At 39.3% G+C, this 23,414-nt stretch overlaps 1 protein-coding gene across 4 annotated transcripts in view; it reads left to right on the top strand.

The window, feature by feature from the left end:
- fhit (fragile histidine triad diadenosine triphosphatase) overlaps positions 1–23,414 on the top strand; it is a 332,178-nt gene that overhangs the window by 258,158 nt on the left and 50,606 nt on the right. For all 4 annotated transcript variants that reach the window (XM_051948100.1, XM_051948102.1, XM_051948101.1 and 1 more), the window contains one exon: positions 22,256–22,401. In XM_051948100.1, coding sequence (XP_051804060.1) covers positions 22,256–22,401 — 146 coding nt within the window. The remainder of the gene's footprint in view (positions 1–22,255; positions 22,402–23,414) is intronic.

Here is a 23,414-nt window from a genome sequence, read left to right as displayed (position 1 = left end):
TAAAGGACTTGGGAAAATAATTTTCATTTACTTTGACTTGAGACTGCAATAAGTAAACAGAGACTTACTACTTCAATATGGCAAGTCATTCTTTAGGGTTTTTTCAGTCTTGATGTATGACATAAAAAAGCAATTCAACCTTAACCTCAACTTTGCATGGTGATGCAAATATCCTAAATTGTGAATTTTAAAGTTCATAGTGGTGGCTTTGGCTATTGCCAGACCCTGTCTAACTTGTGTCTTGTCAAACAGCAATAATGTTAGTTGAATGATGTTCATTTTGTCGCCTATTACAATGGCATAATGTTATTTTTTATACCGACAAATCAGTAAAGAAAGGATGGTTTTACCTTGCTGACTTGTTTCTTTACTGCTTTGTCAGAATAAAAAGTAACGTTATCCTTGCAAAGGTGTTGATGGTTTGGTGGAACATTTGCATAGTCTCACAGGGTTTAGTTAGAAGTCCTGTATGATATTGTGAGGACTACACTAATTTTGTGCAATTTTACATAGTTCTCACAAGAAGAACAAACTATAATCCTAAACGAAAATGAGGAGTTTAAAGAGAAAAAAAACTGTTTGAATGCATAATTATTATGCTTATCAATATCACTGTCCTTTTATGTATAAGTTGCTTAAATCAAGGTCTCAAGGTCTGTTGTTCAAGATTCCACATGCTAACTTTTTTGTTATATTGCATCACAAGATTGGATAGCAAAATTCCAGATGCTGTGACCTTACTCACAAAAAGACAAATTATTTGACAAACTGGTAATCAAGTGATAAAAATCTAATCATGTTCATGGTGATGTGGACGATGAATGCAATTTAATTTAGGATTCATTTTGCTTCTTGGTCAGGACATTGTGTCAGTTGCTGGTGGTGGTCAGCTTGTTTTTAATGATTGTCTTGAAGAAATGGAGCTTCTTCCCTTGTCTTGCTATGTTATCTGCTTTAGATGTAGTTGAGACACTTCCTGAATCGAACTGAATAAAACCATCCTGAAATAAAGTGTTATGTCTTGTCAATAGCAGTTCTCCCGATTGTCATGGCTTTCAATGTCTCTTTTTGGCTAATCACTGCCATTCATTTCTAAAGACTGTCTAACTAAAGGCAAAGAAGTTTTATCTCTTCAGAAAATGGCCCGCTGTTTTCAAAAACAAAAGTCTTCCACATCAGCACAATGCCTGTCAAATCTTAATAGAGCATTTTGAAATGGAATTCAGATTCTATTTTCTTCCTCCCCTCTCCTTTCCCACCTCTGTTGTTTTTGTGATGCCAGGAATGATGTATGTTTTAGGCTGTGAGTGTTCAAGTGAGGAGACAGTTTTCAGCTTGAGGCAGACTCCCGATGAGCGTGAGGCTTTGTTCTTCTGAAAGGAACATGATGGGGAGCACTTATTCTTCTCCTATTCTTTCCGTGCTGCCTGTCAGCATAGACTGGTTGCTGCCTGCTGAGTTTGCTTGCGCCTTAACTTATTCTCATTTACAGAGAGCACATCTTCCCCCTCACTCGAGCCCATAGTGCTTCTGCTCCATATAGTCAATGCAGACTTCAACACATGAACAGTACAAATGCTTTACTGGGAACTGTCTTCCTTTAGCGTCTTGAGAAACATTCAACCTGAAGCTGCACGCTTCTTTTTTCTTTTTTTGAATTTATTAATTAGATTTTTGTCATGGATAGTTGCCTGGAGGGCCATTGGGATAGGTGTCATAGGGAAAAATACAGTTCTTGATGTATTTTGAAAAGATATCCGTCTGACAAAAGGACTGACAAGTGAACCAGCAAGTATCCCATATATACAGACATAACTGTGTGTGTGTGTGTGTGTGTGTGTGTGTGTGTGTGTGTGTGTGTGTGTGTGTGTGTGTGTGTGTGTGTGTGAGGAGCTGCTAAGGGAAGAGGCATTTTATAGCTTGTTATAGTGTGAGTGTGTAGGAACCAACAAAGAGAGAGAGACTGACAGAGAGAGGCAGACAGAAAAAGAGGGAGTTGGTGATTTTGTCATTCTCTTCACTCTTCTCTTTTGCAGCAGTGAGCATCTTTACCAAACAAATGAACATTGTTCAAGGCTACTAACGTTTTGTCCCAGTGACACCTGAGGATTTCAAACCTTAAACATTACATGTCACTCCGACAAATAAATATCAAAACACTGTTTTTTCAAGTACAGCTTCACACAGGAAGTTAGTTTCACGTTCACACAGAGAAATAGTCAACCACTTGAAAACAGTGGTGTACATTTCCTTGAGATTTATCTCTGCTATCAGACTGAAATTGTATAACACATTTGATTCAAATAGAATCTAACAAAATATAGTATACAAAACAAAATCAACAAAAAACAAACAAAAAAGGTACTGAAAGTGCTGCAAGAAGTATATTCTGTTTAGAGCAGTCTCATTACTGTAGAAGGAGCATAACCCAAATTGAACATTTCCAAATATTTAATTTAATAACAAATTATTTTTTTATAAAAAAAATTGCCTTGAAATGGGAAAGAAACTGTTTAAAACATGGGGATCTCGAGGGAGAAATACGAGTAGACAAAGAGCAGTTAACAATGACAAAAATATCTGCACCACTTGTCTGAAATGCAGCTTTTAAAAATGACCCAAATATGCAGTGTATGATCCTTTTAATGATGCCAGTTTGATGTGAATGAATGTGCGTCATAATTTTCCTCAGCAGAAAACAGCAGACATTTACTGACAGTGGCCTTATGATTGAAAAAAAAGCCCATTCCTAGTAAAACAAATACCAAAATAATCGAATTGCAAATATTTTTTTATGTTTAATCAAATTTTATCCAAATAAAATCCATATTAGTTAAGTCAGCTCTGATTCTATGATCAAGTAGATTTTACATAAACAAATAGATAAAATATGTTCAGAGTAATTGTGTCCTTGACTTCCTGGCCATTGTGTAAGAACTGAAAAAATATTTTGAAAAAAAAAATCAGGAATTCCAGATGAATAAAAGATTTTAATTCTATGTCATGCCGAAAACAGACAAAATTTGATTGGGCAGATTTGATTGTTGCCTCCAATAATCTGGTCACACTACATTTGAGGGGAGACCAGACAGAGACTACACTCTAAAAAATAAAACACTGGGTCAACATAAAAACTTATGTTAACCGTTTCCACTCGAATTTTTAAGTTGAGCCAATAGCTGGCAGAAATACATTAAGTCAAAGCAATGTTTTGAGTATGTTGAATTACCTTTTAGTCCGAACAAAAATGCATTTCTGAGTAACAAGAACTTAATAATTGTCAACATGAATGCAAGTTTTTAAGTTGATCCAACATAATTTTTAAGTAAGGTGAAGAAGCTTTTTTGCCACAATTAAACAAATTTCTAAGTAACATGAACTTCATAATGGTCAACATGAATGCAACTTTTTAAGTTGATCCAACATAATTTTTTAAGTAAGGTGAAGAAGCTTTCTGGCCACAATTAAACAAATTTCTTAGTAACAAGAACTTAATTAGCTGATCTCTGCAAGAGTGAAGTTAAGTCCTGTCCTATATTAAGGTTATGTTCAGCAGCTAAGAAACTCTCTCCTGGTGTTCAAAATGAACAAAAATTCAGACAGAAATATTCAAATTAATAAGAACCATTTATTAAAATTATGAATAACACTAAATCCTTAACAGCAGCACTAAATCATTTAAAGTGCAAACAGCAGAAGTTGTAGGCTGCATTCTCCTGACAAAGATCACTCCCATCAGCAAGGCACAGGATCTGGCAACATCAATCCCCTGCAGGATCTCGTTTCCCTCAACAATGATGGTTACACACCCATCACCGATGATGGCAATCATCATCACTTGCATGGCAGGGTCTGCATCGAGCTCCTCCACATCCTTGAAGAAGAAATTAAAAGGTGTTAGGATCAGGGTTTTATACACAACTGTTTACAGCCTTGTCAGCCCCTGTGTGTGATCATGGAGGAATAAATGAAATCATGTGTCTCCCATTTTATACTGACAGGAGAAAACAGTGGTATTAGAACTCAAGTGTTACAACCATCCCTGGTCTCCCCTAAATCAATATAAACAAAGCAGTAGTGGGCTTATAGCAATTTAAATGACTAGTGTTTGATTCTTTTCTTCCATAAAACTTAAGAGAAACACTTATCTGTGTAGTCATGGACAGTCAGACCTGTCCACACAGACCTGAAGGTGTGTGTGCGTTAGGACGCATGGCTGTGCCGTTACGGAGCGCACCACGGTGTCTGCTGGTTCGTTTATGAATCATAATGAACTCCTTTAGCTCCCCCGTCCCTCTCTGTCGGTTTTATCATAACCCTGTTTAACTTTTCTCATATTTTGGGAGCCCAGAGGGCCGTCATAATGTGCTCTTTCTCCGTAGGCGCGTAATATGTGTGCCTGTCGTCCTGGTCAGACGACAGCCTGATGAGCGAGTTACATCGTGTTATCAATACATTTGTAAATATAAGTGTAGCTGTCCATTTCATAAAACTGTATTGATATTATCCATTGATACATTTAATTTAATCCACAGGAAAAAACATATTACCACTGAATCCCAAGCAGGTGAGCTTCTCACAAGCTGCCACCTCCTTATGGATTCAATACCGACCGCGTATTTTAGTTTCAAATGCGGGACAATTCGGTATTTTAAGGGACGGCTGGTAACCCAGAATTAGACTGTGATTCAGATAAGACGAAATAATAAATACAACTCGCCAACACACAACCTATTTGTGCGCCGGTTTATTAGTCACATGCCGAAATTAACCAATTACTCCCGCATTGAAGCCAGTACAGGCATCACCGAGCTAACTTTACCTCGGCACACAGACTGCCAACACTGCACGCATTTAAAAGTAAGGACTTCCAGATTTCGATATTCAGTTACAGTAGGCTATCATCAACAGAATCCTGAGCGAATGCAAATAAGAATAAAATTACTTACCATTCACCAAAATGCTTCAATGAGCTTCGGCTGTGCTTCGGCTTTTCACCATGTGCTCACTCTGGCCTTAAACATGGCCGCTCGCGCATGCGGGAAAGAGAGACTGTGGGCCGTTTACACATCATCAAATTGTTTTTTACATTAGCAGAACTTAAAATCCAATTGTTTCATGATGAACTGAAATTTTTAAGCTCTGACAAGGTGATGGTAGTGTATTGAATCAAAAGGCATTATTTCTATGTCATCCAAGCTCAAAAAAATAACATTTACAAGTAAAAAGTCTAACTGGATTACAGAACTTGATTTTTTATGTCACAACAATATATTTATTTAAGTTATGACAAAAGGTCCACAGAATTGCTTTTTAGAGTGTACTCTTTCCGAACATTCTGTTCTATAGTTAAGCTGACTTTTCTATCACAGTAATGAGATGTATTCTATTTTGTAGAACTGCAGCCAATTTTGTAGTTTGGTTTAACATAAAGACGTGTTTTTATTCGAGCTGGATTTGCTATGCAGGAATGTGTTCGCCAGTCTAGCCTTTTTTAACCCTTGCCTCAGGTTAAAGTTGGTCCAGCTCTCCGTTTAAAGGGTTAGATTCTATCTGCCTATTAGTATTTCACCTAACAGGTTTCAGCAGAATAAATTAAGCTGGAATCGAGAGACACTCGCCCAGGTTCTAACTGCCTTGCATCCGAATGTCTCACCCCTCTTATCTGATAAATACTATCCCACCAAGCAGCCTTTCTAAGTGGTAGAATTGATCTATCATTCACATTCGTTATCGGACAGCTTCTCTCTAAGGACTTGCATGCACTTGGTGCTATTCCTGGGTTCGTTTTAGAGGTTTGGAAAGAACTAACCTCTGGGGTAATGTTTAAACACTCTCACTTTGGACTAAGTAACCTTTAAGAACCATTGGATTGAATGCACACAATCAACTTAACTTTTTACCACTATGCAGATTTTCAGTGGTTTATAATAATTTCATTAGGCTTCTCTTTAAATGCAATAGAGTGTTTTATTAAGCAAGTTTAGCAAGAGCACAGCATCAATTCATGATTAAAACAATTAATTATTTCTGATTAAAAATGAGACTAAAGTAAATAAATTGAGCGTACCTGACAATCTTCTCTAATTATTAAATTTAGGAGAGAGAGCGAACAGCGTGGCCACTACCGTATCACTCGGTCTTGTCTTGCGTCTGGGAAAAGCCTTCAGTTGTCCAGAGGACTCGGTACGATGTCTTCTTTGTGAACAAAAGGATCTTATCCCTCGGCAGGGGGGAGCGGAGGAGTCCTGTAAGCCAATCGTGGTCTGGCAGTTATCTCTGGAATCGGCTGGAACGTTAGTGCTTACGCCCCAGCTGTCTTCTCTGTGGTATGGTGGTGATGGAAAACCCTCGTCTGTTCAGGCTGTAGTGGGTCACTGGGTCTCCCAGCCCCGGGGAGGGGAACAGCCTAGTGCTGTTGCCTCCTTTGCCTCTTCGGGTGTAGTCGGATCTTCCCTCTATTGGTTTCTTCTGGATAACTGCAGAACCTCTTAGGACTCTCCGTTTGGCAGAGTGTGGTCTTCGCTTGTTGAACAAAGTCAGAAAAAGACTTTGCTTCCAACGATGTCCTCAGCGATCTCTGGAGCCTAAGTCCCGCGTCGTCTTCCCGTCTCTCGGGCAAAAGAGGAAGGTGAAGATTCTTCAGAACTCCGGCCAAGTTCCCTTTGCAGCTCTTCTTAGCAGCTCCGGCGAACAACTCCCCCATAATGTCTCTGCTCTCCCATTCTTATACTCTCTCCGGACACACAAAACTGGCTAGGTACGCCCTCTGACACCGTCTAACTTATGCAATCAACTTGTCATCACATACAGCAGTAATACAGAAGTCATGTTGTTACAGCAAATACACAGTGTCCACATTCTGTTTAACACACACACATTTCAGCCCACCCTTTTGGGTTTTTCCCAAACTTCCCTTTTTTCTGAGGAGGCTGCAATGTCATTGTGGCTGCCGAGTCATGGTGACTGTTGTTTACTGCACTTCTGCTTTCTTAAGGCCTGGACACACAAGCCTATGAGGCCTGTACGCACACACAGAGCCTAACAAGGATTACTTCACACAGAATCACTTCTTAAATCATTCCTCTCAATCTGAACATAATAAATCATCTGAATCATTACTTTAATCAAATCAACACTTCAAAAATGTATATATATTTCAGCAAGCATAATCATATGGTTAACTTATAATGTTTCTTCTTAAGATCTTTACTTGTCTGCTTCAAAACCTTTGTTACCTTAGGGCCATAATGAGCCTGAGTCCTCTCTGAGACCTCAACATCTGCATCTTACTTGACAAATGTTAAGATCATGTTGGTAACATTTATAATAAAGTGAAGACTACTTCATTAATGGTTGACTTTGTTTGCTAAGAAAGAAAAATATTTGTATTTAATTAATTGCACCAAGGGTCGGCACAGTGGTGCTGTGGCGTTACTTTACAGCTAGAAAGTCCTGGGTTTCAATCTCTGGTTGGCTGGGTCATTTCTATGTGGAGTTTGCATGTTCTCCATGTCTATGTGATAGACTGGTGACCTGTCCAGGCCAGGATAGGATAAATAAGAGTAAATCAATCAAACAATGAATTGATGACTGATTGGAAAAATCTAATTCAGGATTTTAATCAATTGCCATTAACAATTTATCAAAGTTGAAATATATTAACTGATAAGGCAGAAGACAAAGGACAAGCATGTCAAAAAAAGTATTATATATTAGCTGTAGTACATGGTTGCACCACCAGGTAGAGTCTCTTACAGTGGCGGCTGGTGAAAAATATTCTAGGTGGGGCTGTGCCATGTCAAGTCAGTTTCAGTAACCATCCCGATACAACTGAACAGAAACGGCAGGATATCAGTGCTCTGTGAAATAATAATTATTTAATGCCAATATTAATAACTTGAGGCATTTTTGCACAAAACATGTACAACATATTGTGTAACCACAATTTTGGCAATAAATTATCTATACAGCTGAGCACATGAAACAGCGCATTAGTGTTGAATTGACCACTCAAGTATTATGTTAAGTGTTAAGTATATTAATAATTTAATACTAGAACAGAAAAATACTGTACAGTAATTTATGATAAAGCTAAATGTTACTAACTGATCAGAACTGAAACAATTAAGTGATTTTTTCAATTAGCAGACAAAGAAAAATACAATCTGCAACAATTTTGATGATTTCAACATTTTCTTACTCCTGAAACAGTCCATGCCGTGTCTGTCCCGGCCGTTTTATAGAGCAAACACGGGAAGCAATATAAACCATTTGCATGACTGCATCCAGCTAGCCAAGCCTTCCTCTTGTACCAATTACGAGAGAAGCCTCTTGTATAAAATTTACCTTTCTCGCTGCTTTGTTGACTTATTTTGATATTAGGTTGATCTGGGCCTCGCTGTTTTATTTTGAGTTTTTCCACCAATGTGTTCCTTTCAAATGGATTTAGGAGACGAGATCGTACACTTTCACCGTCTGCGTCACCCATCATTGTCATTGTCACACTTATCCACCACACTCACACATGCTCACTTGGCTTGGGGCGATATCGATATCGCCCCTCTGGGCATCAGATTCGACAACGCTGATTGGATAAATTTCTGTTGCTATGTCGAATCTCTTGTTGGTCATTGGCTGCTCTGCCGCACTGGAAGGGCGATTTCTCCAGCGCCCCAGCAGCTCAGCAGAGATGAGCAGGAAACTATTTTCCCCGAAAATTGTAATTAATATTTTGTACATGATATAAATTCGCATGGTGCTAAAAAATAATTGATTATTGTTTATGTTAAATAATATTTATTTTAAAAATGAAAAATCACAAACACCGGGGGGGGGGTGTCCGAGCGCCCGAGCGCCCTCTATTGGCCAGCCGCCACTGGTCTCTTACTGGTTATTACTGTAGCAACCAGAGGAGGTGGTCACTCAGATTATGGGCAGTTCTATGTTGGCATGCAGAGAGCATTATGGGATATACCTTGTCACTATGACAACTGAAAAGACACTCAGAGAGGGAAGTACTCTGCCAAGGCTGTTAATTCCCCCATATGGCATTGTCAGAAATACAACATTTGTAAAACATAAATTCAGTATTTGTTTAGAGTTATTGATGATCAGAAATCAAGGCAACATAGAATGTGACCATTTAATCACCTTGCGCTGAGAACAGGCCTGTGTTATTCATTTGTACGTTATGTATGGATACCAAAACAGATGGCATGACCTGGATATGTATCAATTTGTTCCTTGTATCATTTCCGACGGTTAAATCCCGATAAGTCTGAAGTGGTCGATTTTTATTAGGATCACAATCATGTGATCATCAGCAAGCAGCTGACATAGTGTTCACTTGTTGTCATAGTTACACTGACACTGTGCCGTTATCTTGCAGTGACGCAGAAATCTTTAATAAATTCTTAGATCCAGACTATAAGCCGCGTCACTGCCAAAATCTAATCAACTGGTCCTTGTGTCATTTCTGACCTTCTCTAAAAATCCAATCTCTCTCCATTAGTCCATTTTTGAGTAAAGATGCTAACAGACAAACAGACAGCTAAATCAGCACCGATTGTTACATAATTCCGCCACATTCCTTGGTGGAGTAAAAACTTCTGTGACACTTGAAGGAGTTCTGCTAATGCTTATCAAATGCCATTGTCGAGGTCAATCTTACAATAATACATACGTATGTATCTGTGATGCTTTTTCAACTGGTGTCACATGTTTTTTGGCTATAACAGCAAAATCAACTTTGGAACCAAAGTCTACTGTACTGAAATTGTATTATAAAGCAATAATTGATAATTCTGTTGATTAATCGTCAAGAAAATGATTCCACATTTGCATCCCCAATGCAAATCGATGCACTAATTAGCAAAGGTCATTGTAACTATCACATGTAGAATGTGACATCTTTTTATTTGTGTCAACTATTTTGTGCTCTCCATTTAAATCTATATAAAAAAGAGATCTTTAGAGGGCCTCATTTAATTTACACTTATTACCACATATAGTGATATTTCCTTTCTAGTATTGCTCGTAACCTGTTGGCAAAACTTTTATTAAGTACATAAGGTACATGTTGTCTTATATACCTTGCTATTTGTTATATTTTTAGACGTGAATCGATTCTGTCACATTGCATGCTGCATATGGAAATAAATGCACTGCACACAATAAGACACAACACTTGTTTTACAACATTAGCAATGAGACACAGTGCTCATGTAGAGCTAACACTTCCACTTGGAGCAATTCCATTCTGCATGTTGGCCTTGTGAAGTCTGTTTCATTTGGTAATTGTCTGGCATTAACAGCCCACAGATCACAGCATACTACAATTAGTGTGCAGTGAGAAATTGCTCTAATACAGATAACGTGGAGAGGAAAAGCTGGGTCACTGGTCAAGGTATGTCAGCCTTAGGTGAAGTCATTGCATTGCAAAACCAACAATGTGGCATCAAGAATGGGTGGAGTGTGTGTGTAGGTGTGTTAGGAGGAGGGAAGGGTGACAGAGTGTACAGGGACAGATGTTTTCCCTCAAAGAAATGATTGCATTTGCAATGTAAAACCAATCTGCGATGCCTTGTTCTTATTACATGCACCACGACCCCGCGAGTGAATCAGATGAAACCAGTCAAATAACTGTTGTGACAGATAATAATAGGATATGAGCAGATGGTTTTCTCACTATATGGAAATGTTCGGGCTCTTCAATCTCATCCTTCAAAACCTCTGACTGGAGCAGACAGCCAGAGATGGGGGGGGACCTGTTCAGTTGAGGGTGAGATTGGCCCAGGCACAGACCTATGAAAAATCTCCCCATTCGTGCTCACTCAGTGGTTGTACGGGTGAAATCAAACACGCCTGGCATGTTAAAGACTCTGCATTTGGAGAAAGAGTGGTGTTGTTTGTTTGCGTGTGTGTGTGTGTGTGTGGGTGCGTGTGCGTGTGTCTGCATGTCTATGGGCGCACATGTGTGGGTTTGGGTGTGTGTGTGTGTGTGGGTGTGTGTGTGCGCGGGTGTGTGGGTGTGTGTGTGTGTGTGTGTGTGTGTATGTCTGTGATGAACAGGATCCCAGAGCTGACCATCCCACTCTGGGATCCTGTTGCGACTAAGGCCAGAGATGCCATGAGCTTTGAAGGGGTCAATGTCTCTGGACGTATCTCTATATTGGATAATTCTACAGTGAGGATTTATGTTTCGAGCCAGTGTTCTGGACAGTGCCAGTGCAGGAAGTTTTGTAACGTTTGTAGTGCATAGATAGATGCAAGATAATTTAACTCATGGAAGTTGCGTGGTAGAGACACCTTGGATCAGATTTGTTCCAGTACGTCCTCTAACTAGTCCATGTGCCAAGTAGGTATAATTGGGATCATCAGTACCACTTTGGGAGGCAAATTCTCATATGCATTTTGTTAAGCACAATATTCCTAGTAACTATTACTGTATGACAGACATGCACAAGTGGCAGCTTTTTGTGAGATATCCATGGTTTTTAATACCATTTTTGGTAACACTTTATAATAACTATACACTATTAAGCATTAGTTAAGCATTGGTTCAGCATAATTTAAGCATTAGTTAATCCTTAAATCCTCATGAACTCATCATGAATTCACCATTAGTAATACATTACAAAGCATTAGTAAAGACAGTTTTAAATGTTCAACTAACACATTATGAAGCATTAGTTAAACATTAGTAAAGTGCTTAATTCATTGTTAACTCATCATTTGTGACTGATTAGTTATACGTGCTTAATTAATCATGAATTCATGATCTGTATGGCATTTATTATGCATTACTAAGCACTTAATAAATCCGGTTAAAATGTTTTGTTGCTCATTGATAATCTCAGTTGTTAATACTTTATAAAGGGTTAGCAACTGTGTTAGTATATGATTTACAAACACATATTCATACTCAATGAATAACTTATTAATGCAGTTACTGCTCATTAGTTCAGTATATTCCGTGAGCCCATCTAAAGTGAGGACTATCTATGCTTTATAAAGCATTTATAAATGACACAGAAGCAAAGATATACAAAGTGTCAGTTTTATTGGTCCCAAACAATACAAGCTCTTTTAAATACACTTTGCAATCCTTAACATTTCAAGTAAACTGGTGAACTATCTCTTTAGGTCACACACACACCAGAGGTAAGTGGGTGCCTGATTCTGGGATTCCGCCAGTGCATTTCAATGGGAAACGAGTACATTCCTCCTCCTGCCAAAGGTAAAAGTTGCAGGTGGAGGAATACGCTCGTTTCCCATTGAATTACATTGGCGGAATCCCAGAATCAGGCAGCCACCTACTTCTGGTGTGTGTGTGCCCTTGAATTGCACAAAGTGCTTTACAGTAAAACAAATATACCGTTTTCAAATATTGCAAGATAACACTAGATAATTTCTGCAACCTGTTTGCCTCTACGATCAGCTGTCATCTCTCCTGCGGGTTCTCTCTCCGACTTCCGCATTTGAGAAAAATTAAAAAACCCGCGCGGTCTCGCTCTCCAGAACCGCGGAGGAGACTGGGACTTGTAGGACTCTGGGACGCGTAAGACGCTACTGCGCATGCTCTTACCGTCAAAAACGCGAGTGCGCATGCTCCAAAATGCAGAAGTCACGCTGGTAAGATGACAGCTGATCGTAGAGGCAAACAGGTTGCAGAAATTATCTAGTGTTATCTTGCAATATTTGAAAACGGTATATTTGTCTTACTGTAAAGCACTTTGTGCACTTCAAGGGCACCCACTTACCTCTGGTGTGTGTGTGACCTAAAGAGATAGTTCACCAGTTTACTTGAAATGTTAAGGATTGCAAAGTGTGTATTTAAAAGAGGTTGTATTTTATGTTTCTATTTTATACGATCACCGACTGTTGTTATTTGAAGATGTTTGTCAAGTTTACTTGAAATTTTATAGATTGTATTTGTTTAAAGTGTGTATTTAAAAGAGCTTGTATTGTTTGGGACCAATAAAACTGACACTTTGTATATCTTTGCTTCTGTGTCATTTATAAATGCTTTATAAAGCATAGATAGTCCTCACTTTAGATGGGCTCACGGAATATACTTAACTAATGAGTAGTAACCGCATTAATAAGTTATTCATTGAGTATGAATATGTGTTTGTAAATCATACACTAACACAGTTGCTAACCCTTTATAAAGTATTAACATCTGAGATTATCAATGAGCAACAAAACATTTTAACCGGATTTATTAAGTGCTTAGTAATGCATAATAAATGCCATACAGATCATGAATTCATGATTAATTAAGCACGTATAACTAATCAGTCACAAATGATGAGTTAACAATGAATTAAGCACTTTACTAATGTTTAACTAATGCTTCATAATGTGTTAGTTGAACATTTAAAACTGTCTTTACTAATGCTTTGTAATGTATTACTAATGGTGAATTCATGATGAGTTCATGAGGATTTAAGGATTAACTAATGCTTAAATTATGCTGAACCAATGCTTAACTAATGCTTAATAGTGTATAGTTATTATAAAGTGTTACCCAATTTTTTAACATCTGATGTGGTAAAATGCCAGTGTATACATTAAGTAACTAGAAAAGCACTCGGAGAGTGCAGACCTCCGCCAGGCCATCGCTCAATTGTACAGATGACCAATCGGAGTTTGTTTGTCTGTCTGTTTGTCTGTTAACAGCATAACCCAAAACGTAATTTAATTTAGTTTTAACAGTTTGTGCACAAAGCATAACATGCATGTACAGTGTAACAGCACAGTGTTTTGACGCACGCACATAATGGTAGCGTTGCGCACACGTGTGACGGTACCGTACGCGTCGCCCCCGCTTCGTTTCGTCGGTCCCAACTCACTCGGGCAGGCCGAACCGGCCGCGTGGAATTTGGCCGTCGCCTAGGATCTTTGTGCACAAAGCATAACATTCATGTACAATGTAACAGCACAGTGTTTTGATGGCGGCGCCGCCGCACGCACGTAACGGTAGCGTTGCGCACACACGTGACGGTACCGTACGGGTCGCCGCCGCTTCGTTCCATCGGTCCCGACTCGCTCGGGCAGGCCGAACCGGCCGCGCGGAATTCAGCCGTCGCCTGGGATCGATCCGGCAACCTCTGTCTGTACAATTGAGAGATGGCCTGGCGGCCATCCCTCGCAATTGTCCTTCGACCTTCAAAAAATTCCTGGATCCAGACGGTGATCCGGATCACCTCCAAAATCTAATCGATTGTTACTTTTGCTCTTCCGGACATCCTGTAAAAATTTGGTGAAAATCCGTCCATGACTTTTTGAGTTATGCTGTTAACAGACAAACAGACACACACACACACACGCACACACAGACGGACAGACAGACAAACAAACTCTGGTGATTACATAACCTCCTGGCGGAGGTAAATATTAACTATACTCATAAAGGACATTAAACACCCCCCCACCCCTCCTTTTCTGGCAGCAGCAGAAAGGAGTATTTAACTCTGGATCTTTTTTAAAAAAATTCCATATTAACCTTGGGATACGTCGATCCCATTCTCTGAACTGTATATGCAGAATCTCTACTGGATGGGCAGTGAAAGGCATATATTTATTTTGAAAGTGTATTCATTTTATTTGACCTTATTCTGTTGCCTATGTCAAAGGGAAGCAAGGCAAGGAAGCCCGAGGGACAGGTAGAGAGAGACACAGAAGAGAGAAACACAGGAACACACACACACACACACACACACACACACACACACACACACACACACACACAGCACTACAAATAAAGCAAAGAGATAGGGGAACTGGTTCAGAGTGAAAGGAGAGCTGAGGTGGAGGTGCTGCATGCGAGCCAGATAGTGGGAATGCAGCAACAGGGGGGCATAGACAAGATTGTTACAGGCAGTGGATCTTAAGGTGACGTGGTTTCAGTTGTGAAAGATAGAACCTCTTTTGTTTTGGCAAGGTTGAACTATCAACATTTTGGTTGTGCCAAAGAAAAGGAACACTGGAGCACATCCTTAGAACCTGCCCTGAAGCACTGGAGAAGGGTTATTATCACTGGCAATATGACCAAGTGCTGAAGTTAATCGAATCCATTTTAAGCGTTGTCATCCATGTAAATGCAAAATTGCAGTTGAAGAGCGCAGCAGCATCCAAATCAGGCAGTTCTTCTTGAAATACATGAATGGTAGATGAAGGTGGAGATGGGAACTCAATTCAAAATGATCAATGTGTAGACCACCCCGTGACCTGATATCGTGCTGGTCACTGACACGTGTAAACGGGTGGACATGCTGGACCTTAGGATGCCCTGGGAAAAAACAGATGGAGAGGGCTCACAAAAGAAGGAAGGAGAAATGTGCAGAGGTGGGATTGTGCTGCTGACAGGGGTGGCATGGAAGGTACATGCTTATTATTGGTGCATGTAGGAATAAAGGTCATCAGCTAGAACGACAAATTGCTGGTAATCGAGATGTGTGCAACTGCTGTGTCTTGATAAAAATTGAGAACTGGCTTCATTTGTTGACTCCTGACTCTGCAGTGCAGCTAGCAGGTCGCACAGTCCACCACTGGAATAGAAGCAAGGACTCTCGTAAGAGCAGAAGATGAGTCTTTGCATTTATGTGCATAACGAGTGGTGGAATCATACCATAATCATGGTAAACCACTGTAACCCTAATCCACCTTACTCAGAGTTCATGTCAGTTACCATCAGGACGTGACTGATTACACAGACACTGTACTGTCCTACATACACAGTACTGTGTTTACAATGTGTCAGTGGACACATCCGAGCCTTTCCAGAAACCCTGGACAACAGGCCAGGTTAGAATGCTCCTCAGTGACCACAACAACACCTTCAGGTCAAGTGATAGGGCCTGGCAGAGTGCTGCTAGAGCTGATCCACAGAGGGGAATTACGGATGCTACAGCAGTCTACAAGAGGAGAATAGATCATCACCTCAGCAATTACCCACAGCAGGTGTACCAGAGTATACAGAATATTACAAACTGTAAATGCTGAACTGCTTTTTGCCACAGTGAAACAATACAACACAATCATAATTCACAATCACACCACCTGGGAGCATACGGAGAGATGGACCCTCAGGGTAGTGAATGCTAGGAACAATGCTGAAGTTCAGATGAAGCTCCTTGGAAGGTGCTTAAAGAATGTACTCATCAGCTTTCACTAGTCTTCACCAACATCTATAATCAGTCCCTGACACAAGCCATTATCCGCAAAATCAAAAATTTTAAAAATGAGCCATAATCCTTCCCCTGCTCCAAAAATTTCCCACAGATAGTGTTAATGACTATCAGCTAGTAGCACTCATGTTTGCCATCATGAAGTCCTTTAAAAAGCTGGTTTTACACCACATTGAAGCAGACATTATTCTCACCAGTTTGCCTATAGAGTACACAGGTCCTGCTGTTCACCCTACACTGAGCTACAGTACATGGAACACGAGGGGGGCTATATGAGAATGCTGTTCATTGACTACAGCTCAACTTTCAGTACGATCATCCTGGACATTCTAGTTATTAAACTGTCTGACTTTGGCCTTCCTCCACTCACTTGCTCATGGATTAAAGACTTCAATTCAATTTCAGTCCAATTCAGTTTTATTCGTAAGGCACCTATTCACAACATCTGTCATCTCATAGCACTTCCCGTAGTAAAGTGACGACCTTACGTACTCAGCGATTGACTCAAGACTGTAAAACTGATAATTGCTCTCTCACTGTGATGTGTTGTTTTTTTTTCTGTGTGAGAGGTCTCCTTGTGGAATACAAGTTTAATAGTGCAGACATTATGTAAATTGCCTAGTAAGGTCGCTTGGGTGAGGGTGTCTGAAGTTGTAAAACCCAAAATAGCTGATCAGCCCGGGACTTATCACTGAGGACGTGTCCACGTGCATCACAAGATGTATTTATCGTGAGACAGATCTTTTAGTAATCCATCAGCACTGGTTGTTTTTAAAGACTACAAAATCGAAAGTTAGTCAAGCCAGGTCACCATTATTTATATAGCATAGATAAATCAACAGCTGTTGCACCAAAGTGTTTTATAATAACAAAATCAGTAATAAAAAATAATCACAAATCCAAAGATTTCTTGGATTACCCATCAGTAAACTTTGGTTTTATTTTTATGTGCATTATTTTGGCTTTAATGCATTGTATTTATTTTCAAATCAAAAAGCAAAAAATAAATAAGTAAAATAATCCAGTTGTGTAATAATTAAACACTTGAATTACAACATGCTGAAAGGTCAGAATGAAATTTTGAAAATTTTCTGAAAAACAATGCCTGACTTAGCTTTAAGAATAGGCCTTCAAATTTTTTGGAGTAAACATTTGCATTACATGTGAAAAATCTGTCTTCTGTATGCATTTGTGTTTTGGTAAATGTAATGGAGGCCTGTACTCTGTGCACACACATAAAAAGGCCATGCAGTCATGGATAATGTAAGTTAATCCATTTGTTGAGAGACATTATTTATCCAGCAATACAAAATAAACAAGCTCTGACAGCGTTTTCCAGCCTCAGCTGGCCGCATCTATCATGTGGGCAAGCACCATCACTGCAGAAGCACAGAGGAAAGAAAGAAATCAGCTCATGTGATATCTGATTTCATTCCACTTTGGCTTGACACACACACACATGCACGTATACGTGCATGCACAATCACAAACACATACAGAGTCAGAGAGAGAAAAGACCGAGACAATCATTTGTGCCACTGTTTGTGACTCTTGAGATAAATGGTTCCCAGGCGAGGCCACTGTGGCATGAAATGCTAAGATGTAATCGTCTTTTCTCAACAGGATGATGTTTCATGAGAGGGTATGAACTCCAATTTCTCTCTTTTTTATTTTTTGCTTACTGCCCTGATATTTTCTTTTCACAAAGTTAGCATTTTAACACAATCTTGCTTGAATGATCTGTGGAGGAAATCTAATTAATCTGAAATGAAGTTCTATCTTCTCTGTTGTTTTTATTTGCCACATACGAAAGCGGAATCTATTGATTTATGTTTGCATTTAAGTATTATTCTTTACTTCAGTACACTTTACATGCAAATATGAATATTATTCACTAGGACTAGGTTTTGCTAACAGGCGGAATTTAGTCTAAGAGTAGTTCTTAGAGTTTAGGTTTGAAATCATTCAGAACTATTTAAATTTAAAATTATGCAGCTGTGTTGTACTAATTGAAACTATTTTCTGTTTGGTGTTTTAAAAAGCAATGTATGCTTTCATTACTTAGTGAGTACAATGGAGGCAAAAGAGGAGAGTAAACTACAAACATTTTCAAAATGTTGAACTGTTTGTCAAAGATTATAAGATGATGGTTATGATTTATCTCAAAAAAGATAACATCATTTTTGTATCACAACATAGATGAAAAGCACCTGACTTGAACATTTGACAGCAATCTTCAATAAATTCTTGTATGTAAAATTCTACCTTTTTTCCCCCTGTAAAGCTTTATGTCTCTGTTATTTGTTTTGCACTTCATACATTGCCACACTGGTCTGGACTGCAGGCAGGCCCCTCTAGTACTTGCACTCTTGGTGTTTTAACAGCAAATCCTGTATGTACATTCCAGCACAAATGGTGCCTTCTTGGATCTACATGTTCCGCATACCACGGAGACTTACACAACCTCATACCATCACAGATGCTGGCTTTTGAACCTTGCACTGAAAGCAATCTGGATGGTCCTGTTCCTCATTGGCCCGGAGGACAGAATGTCCATGATTTCCAAAAAAAAATAAAAATTTTGGGCTTGTCAGACCACATTACACTTGCACTTGTAAATGCAGCGACGCTAATGAACTCACTGTTGGCAAGTCAATGTAGTTACATCCATTACAAAAAGATGACGAGCGATTGAGGGTCATGGGCTGATTTTTGGCCTTGCCTGTTGCATCCAGGAATCTGTCTGGATTCTCTGAATCTTTGAATGATATTATGGATTCTAGATGGTGGAATCCCTCAGTTCTTTGAAATTTTGTGCCAAGAAATGTTGTTCTTGAACTGCTGGAATATTTGCACATGCAATTGTTCAAAAATTGGTGAATTTTGCCCCATCCTTACTGAAGACCATTTCAGGATGCTCCTTTTATTCCCAATCCCTGTTTCCAATTAACCTGGAGTGTTCCAGATGAGCATTCCTCAACTTTCCCAGTCTTTTGTGGCCTGTGTCCTGACTTTTTTGGAAGGTGTTCCAGCTATCAAATTCAGTATAAGCATATATTTGCAAAGCTCAAAAAAGTTAATAAGGTAAAACATTAATTAACATGGATCACTTTCTGTTGTACTGATGTTTTACACAACATCCCAACTTTTTTTGGAACTGTGTTTTGTAGTTACACTAAATCCACACTTTCTATCTGGTGCTAGGAGATCTGGTGCGCTTGACTCTATATATCTTTGTAATTAGGCTTACATAATTCCATAAGAGGAAATTCAAGTAATTGCAGATGAATAATAGTACATCAACACCCACTGTCATAGATCGGGGTAAGCATACAATTTGTCACTTTTTAGAGCTACAGCCTTGCTATTGTCACACTTTTACTGTGTCAGTCCCACACAGCAAATTTTATATGGTGCTTAAGCACTACACTTCATTTTGTTTTTGTGGGAAAAAAACATCCACCGCTTAAGAAATGTTAAAGTTTTTCAAATAATATTTGTCTTCATTAAAATAAATTACATTAATACAAATACATTAATATTTAGCTTCAAAGACAGAGGTGGCTTAATCAATACAATGCAAAGCAATACAACAACTTTATTAATCCCCGAAGGGAAATTCCATTGTCTGTGGTCTCATCTGTTTACTTTTGAATTAAATAATCTGATTGCTGATGGACAGAAAGATTTTCTGAATCTTTCTGTCCTGCAGCACAGGGATAGGAGCCGTCCACCGATGTTTTGTTGTTCATTGAGGCAGATGTGAAGTGGATGATCGATGTTTGTCAGAATGGCCTCCATCTTGCTCAGTGCCCATCTCTCCACCTCATCCTCCAATGTGTTCAATCTGATTCCAACCACAGAGCCAGCTTTTTAATCATTTTGTTCAGACGCCTTCCATCCTTGTTTTCCATACTGCCTCCCCAGCAGACTGCAGCATAAAACAGGACACTTGCTACCACAGACTGATAAAACATCTGCAGCATCTTACTGCAGATGTCTAATGATCGAAGTTTTCTGAGGCAAAACAAGTCAGCTCTGGCCCTTTTTGTAGATGAAGTCTACGTTTTTAGACCAGTCCAACTTATTATCAAAGTGAACTCCTAAATATTTATACGATGTGTAACAGTTGAGGTTGTGTGATGTACCTTTAAGAAAGACTGTACAACGCCACCAGAGGGCGTGGTTGTCATCTTCTTCAGTCTGAGTGGCACTCTCGTTATGGACGCATTCCTGACGCTGAGCTCTCATATTTATTTTTCTACCACTGGACTCACAAGTGATGTATGGATTCGTACCAGCTATTTTGTTTATATGATAAAATAGCAGCCGTGTAACCGGGCTTGGTAAGGTTATGTCTGCCTTTTTGTTGTAATAAATAAGCACATTGTGGAGACCCCAGACCTGCGTGGCTGTGCACTTTTGTGTACGTTTCCTAACTTTCAACGCTCTCAAAACCTCACTAAATACAGAAATACGGATCCAGACCCATCACAGATGTCACCACCTCAAAGTCCACGCCATAAGTGTTGACTGGCTGAAGCGGGGGTTTGGTTCTGTGGAAATCTATGCTCATTTCCTTTGTCTTTGGGGCATTGAGTAGCAGGCAGTTTTTTTGACTCCACTCACTGAAGGCACTTATCAGATCCCTGTATTTGACTTCATGTCCATTTCTGATACATGCCACGATGGCAGTGTCATCAGAGTATTTCTGAATGTGGCAGGACTCAGTGCTGTATTCAAATACAGCATACAGTGTGAACTGGAATGGAGCCAGGACTGCTCCTTTTGATGTCCCAGAAACACAGTTGCCCACCCTGACAAACTGCGGCCTCCCTGTCAGGAAATCTGTGATCCAAGAAACACAGGAAGGATCCACTCCCATCTCTGTGAGGTTGTAGATAATTGTAGTAATCATAACTTGTAATAATCATTCAGCACCTGGGCGGCAAAGATCTCTCTAGATTAAAATGTTATATCATAAAAATGAAAATTCTTCATATTTTCAAAAAGAAAAAAGATTATGAGCAATGTTCCCAAAACCTATGTCAGCCTTGTGTCTGTGTAGATTCTCAGTCAACTAGATCATAATGACCTAGTGCTGAGTAACTACACTTCTTTTGTAGGTTCTTGAAGATGTGTCACCCTCATCCAAGAGATTTCTGTAGTTCTGACTAATTGATAGTTATGCAATTTATAGTCACTCCAGCTCACATGACTAATGGACCAATAACAGCCAAGGACTGCAACAACAACAGCAATCATGGTGATGGAGCTGCCAGTTGACATAAAGGATATCAGTCTGCCATATCAGGAGTGACTCAAGATGTTAATGATGGCAAAACTTTCTGTGGAGAGACCTTGTCACTGCATTATAGGTGCTTGATAATTGCTATTGAAGGCACCCTCCTCTGTTTGAAGATGGTTGTTCCAATTTGACATGGGTTCTTCCTTTACTCATCCCTCAAGCAATTTGTCTTTGTCAAAAATGTGTACATTGCCGTCAGTAAATGAATGTCCACTAGCCTTCAGATGCAGGTGAACTCCTGAGTCCTGTACTGAGGATCCCACCACTGTGGTTAACACAGTAGCTGCTTGTGCTGGTTAAAGCAATGACAAAATAATTAAAAGATTATCAGTCACTCATGCAAATGTGACTACCTAAAATTTAAACTTGCACACTCTCACAAAATATTGCATATGAGACCATTTTGATTGCCGTCTGGAACCTTGCAGTTGTTACATCATCTAATTCTTTGATGTGGAGAAATGAGCCTGAACAAGTCTTTCAACTTGCAAAATGTAAAGGACCTGTTGCTTTCATTTTGGTACCAGATACTACAGGAAACTCTCAGAAGTCTGGTATAGTCCATGTCATGACATACTACAATTATCTTGATGGCATCTGAAGATGCACCAGCATTAAGGTTACAGTCATAATTTTTGGGCTCATTAAAATATTTTGTAAGAGATGAGTAAGCTATCTAACTTTTCTGTTTCAGGATTACAAATATTTGAATATGTCTGCAGCCCACAATTCCTTAACAGAGCTTGTTCAGATGTGTTGGTGTGCCCACTAAGACCAGTGGAGCGATTTCAGGATCTTCAGTCGGATGAGCTGGCAGATTTATTCAGCACCACTCAGAGAGTCGCCAAACTGGTGGAGAAACACTTCAACGCTACCTCGCTCACCATTGCTATCCAGGTAAGATTCTGACTCAGTGACTGTTCAAAACTACTACGTATGGCATTAATTTCATCCAGTCATAACATTATATTTGGAATGAAGTCAAATGAGAAAATTCCAATGTGCCTTCCCAAAGAATGTATAAGTAATAACTACAGCAAACAGTAATATCATGTGTAGTGAATGTTTGTTTCAACCTAATGAACTTGGTGTCAAAGCCTGTAGCTGCATAACTTGGGTACAGTCCAAGTGATCCTCAGCTGCCCTAACAATAAGCTTTATCAAATGGAAAAGTTTTAAGTAAGGGGCAAATGGGGGGGATATACAACAGCTACTGTATATACTGAATAATTTCAAACAATTTTTGTTTTTTTTAACGGTCTTATGGCGAGTTTTTTTTCATCAAAATTTCATTCCTAATGTGCATCAGCTAGTGTATGTTCTGTTTGACTAACTGGCTATTCTAATACCTGGTTTTTGTGTTTTGAGATACAAGTCATTTCTAGCTTGTTTGCTGCAAGTCTAGTGGATCAGGAGCATCAAGTTATATTAAGATCTATGCAGCAGTTTTGTACACAAGTGCTTTGGAAGCCTGTGTAGTACTCCAGTTGATCGTACAGACAGTTTTTAGTGCTATTAAGCAGAGTTTAACAACGGAGAAAGAGCCGTGAACAGCTCCAACACTAGCACACAGGCAGGAAAACAGTAAGTGGTGTTGCGCTTGACAAGAACCATTTAGTAAGTTTTAGAACTTACTAAAAGATAAAATGGCTTTAAAGTTTTGGCAGCAAAGGAGAATGAAGCATGTTGGTGTTTTCAGTGTGGATCAATGATGCTGTCATATGATGGGAGCTAAATAGAGAGCTGACTTTGACACCCAGGTAGGCGGTCATCTTGGATGGCTGGTGATATATATGCTAATATCAAAATAGCCTCTAGCTCAATCTGCTTTCCTGTCAGAGAAAATTGTTTCACAGGTTAGGAGAAGGGAAAAAGCAGCATAGAGTAATCTTTACCTAGGCATCATTTTC

Source organism: Acanthochromis polyacanthus, chromosome 5 (genome assembly GCF_021347895.1).
Source record: "Acanthochromis polyacanthus isolate Apoly-LR-REF ecotype Palm Island chromosome 5, KAUST_Apoly_ChrSc, whole genome shotgun sequence".
Classification (NCBI taxonomy): domain Eukaryota; kingdom Metazoa; phylum Chordata; class Actinopteri; family Pomacentridae; genus Acanthochromis; species Acanthochromis polyacanthus.
The sequence above is the reverse complement of the archived record's forward strand: the minus strand, read 5'-3'. Positions and strand labels throughout refer to the sequence as shown.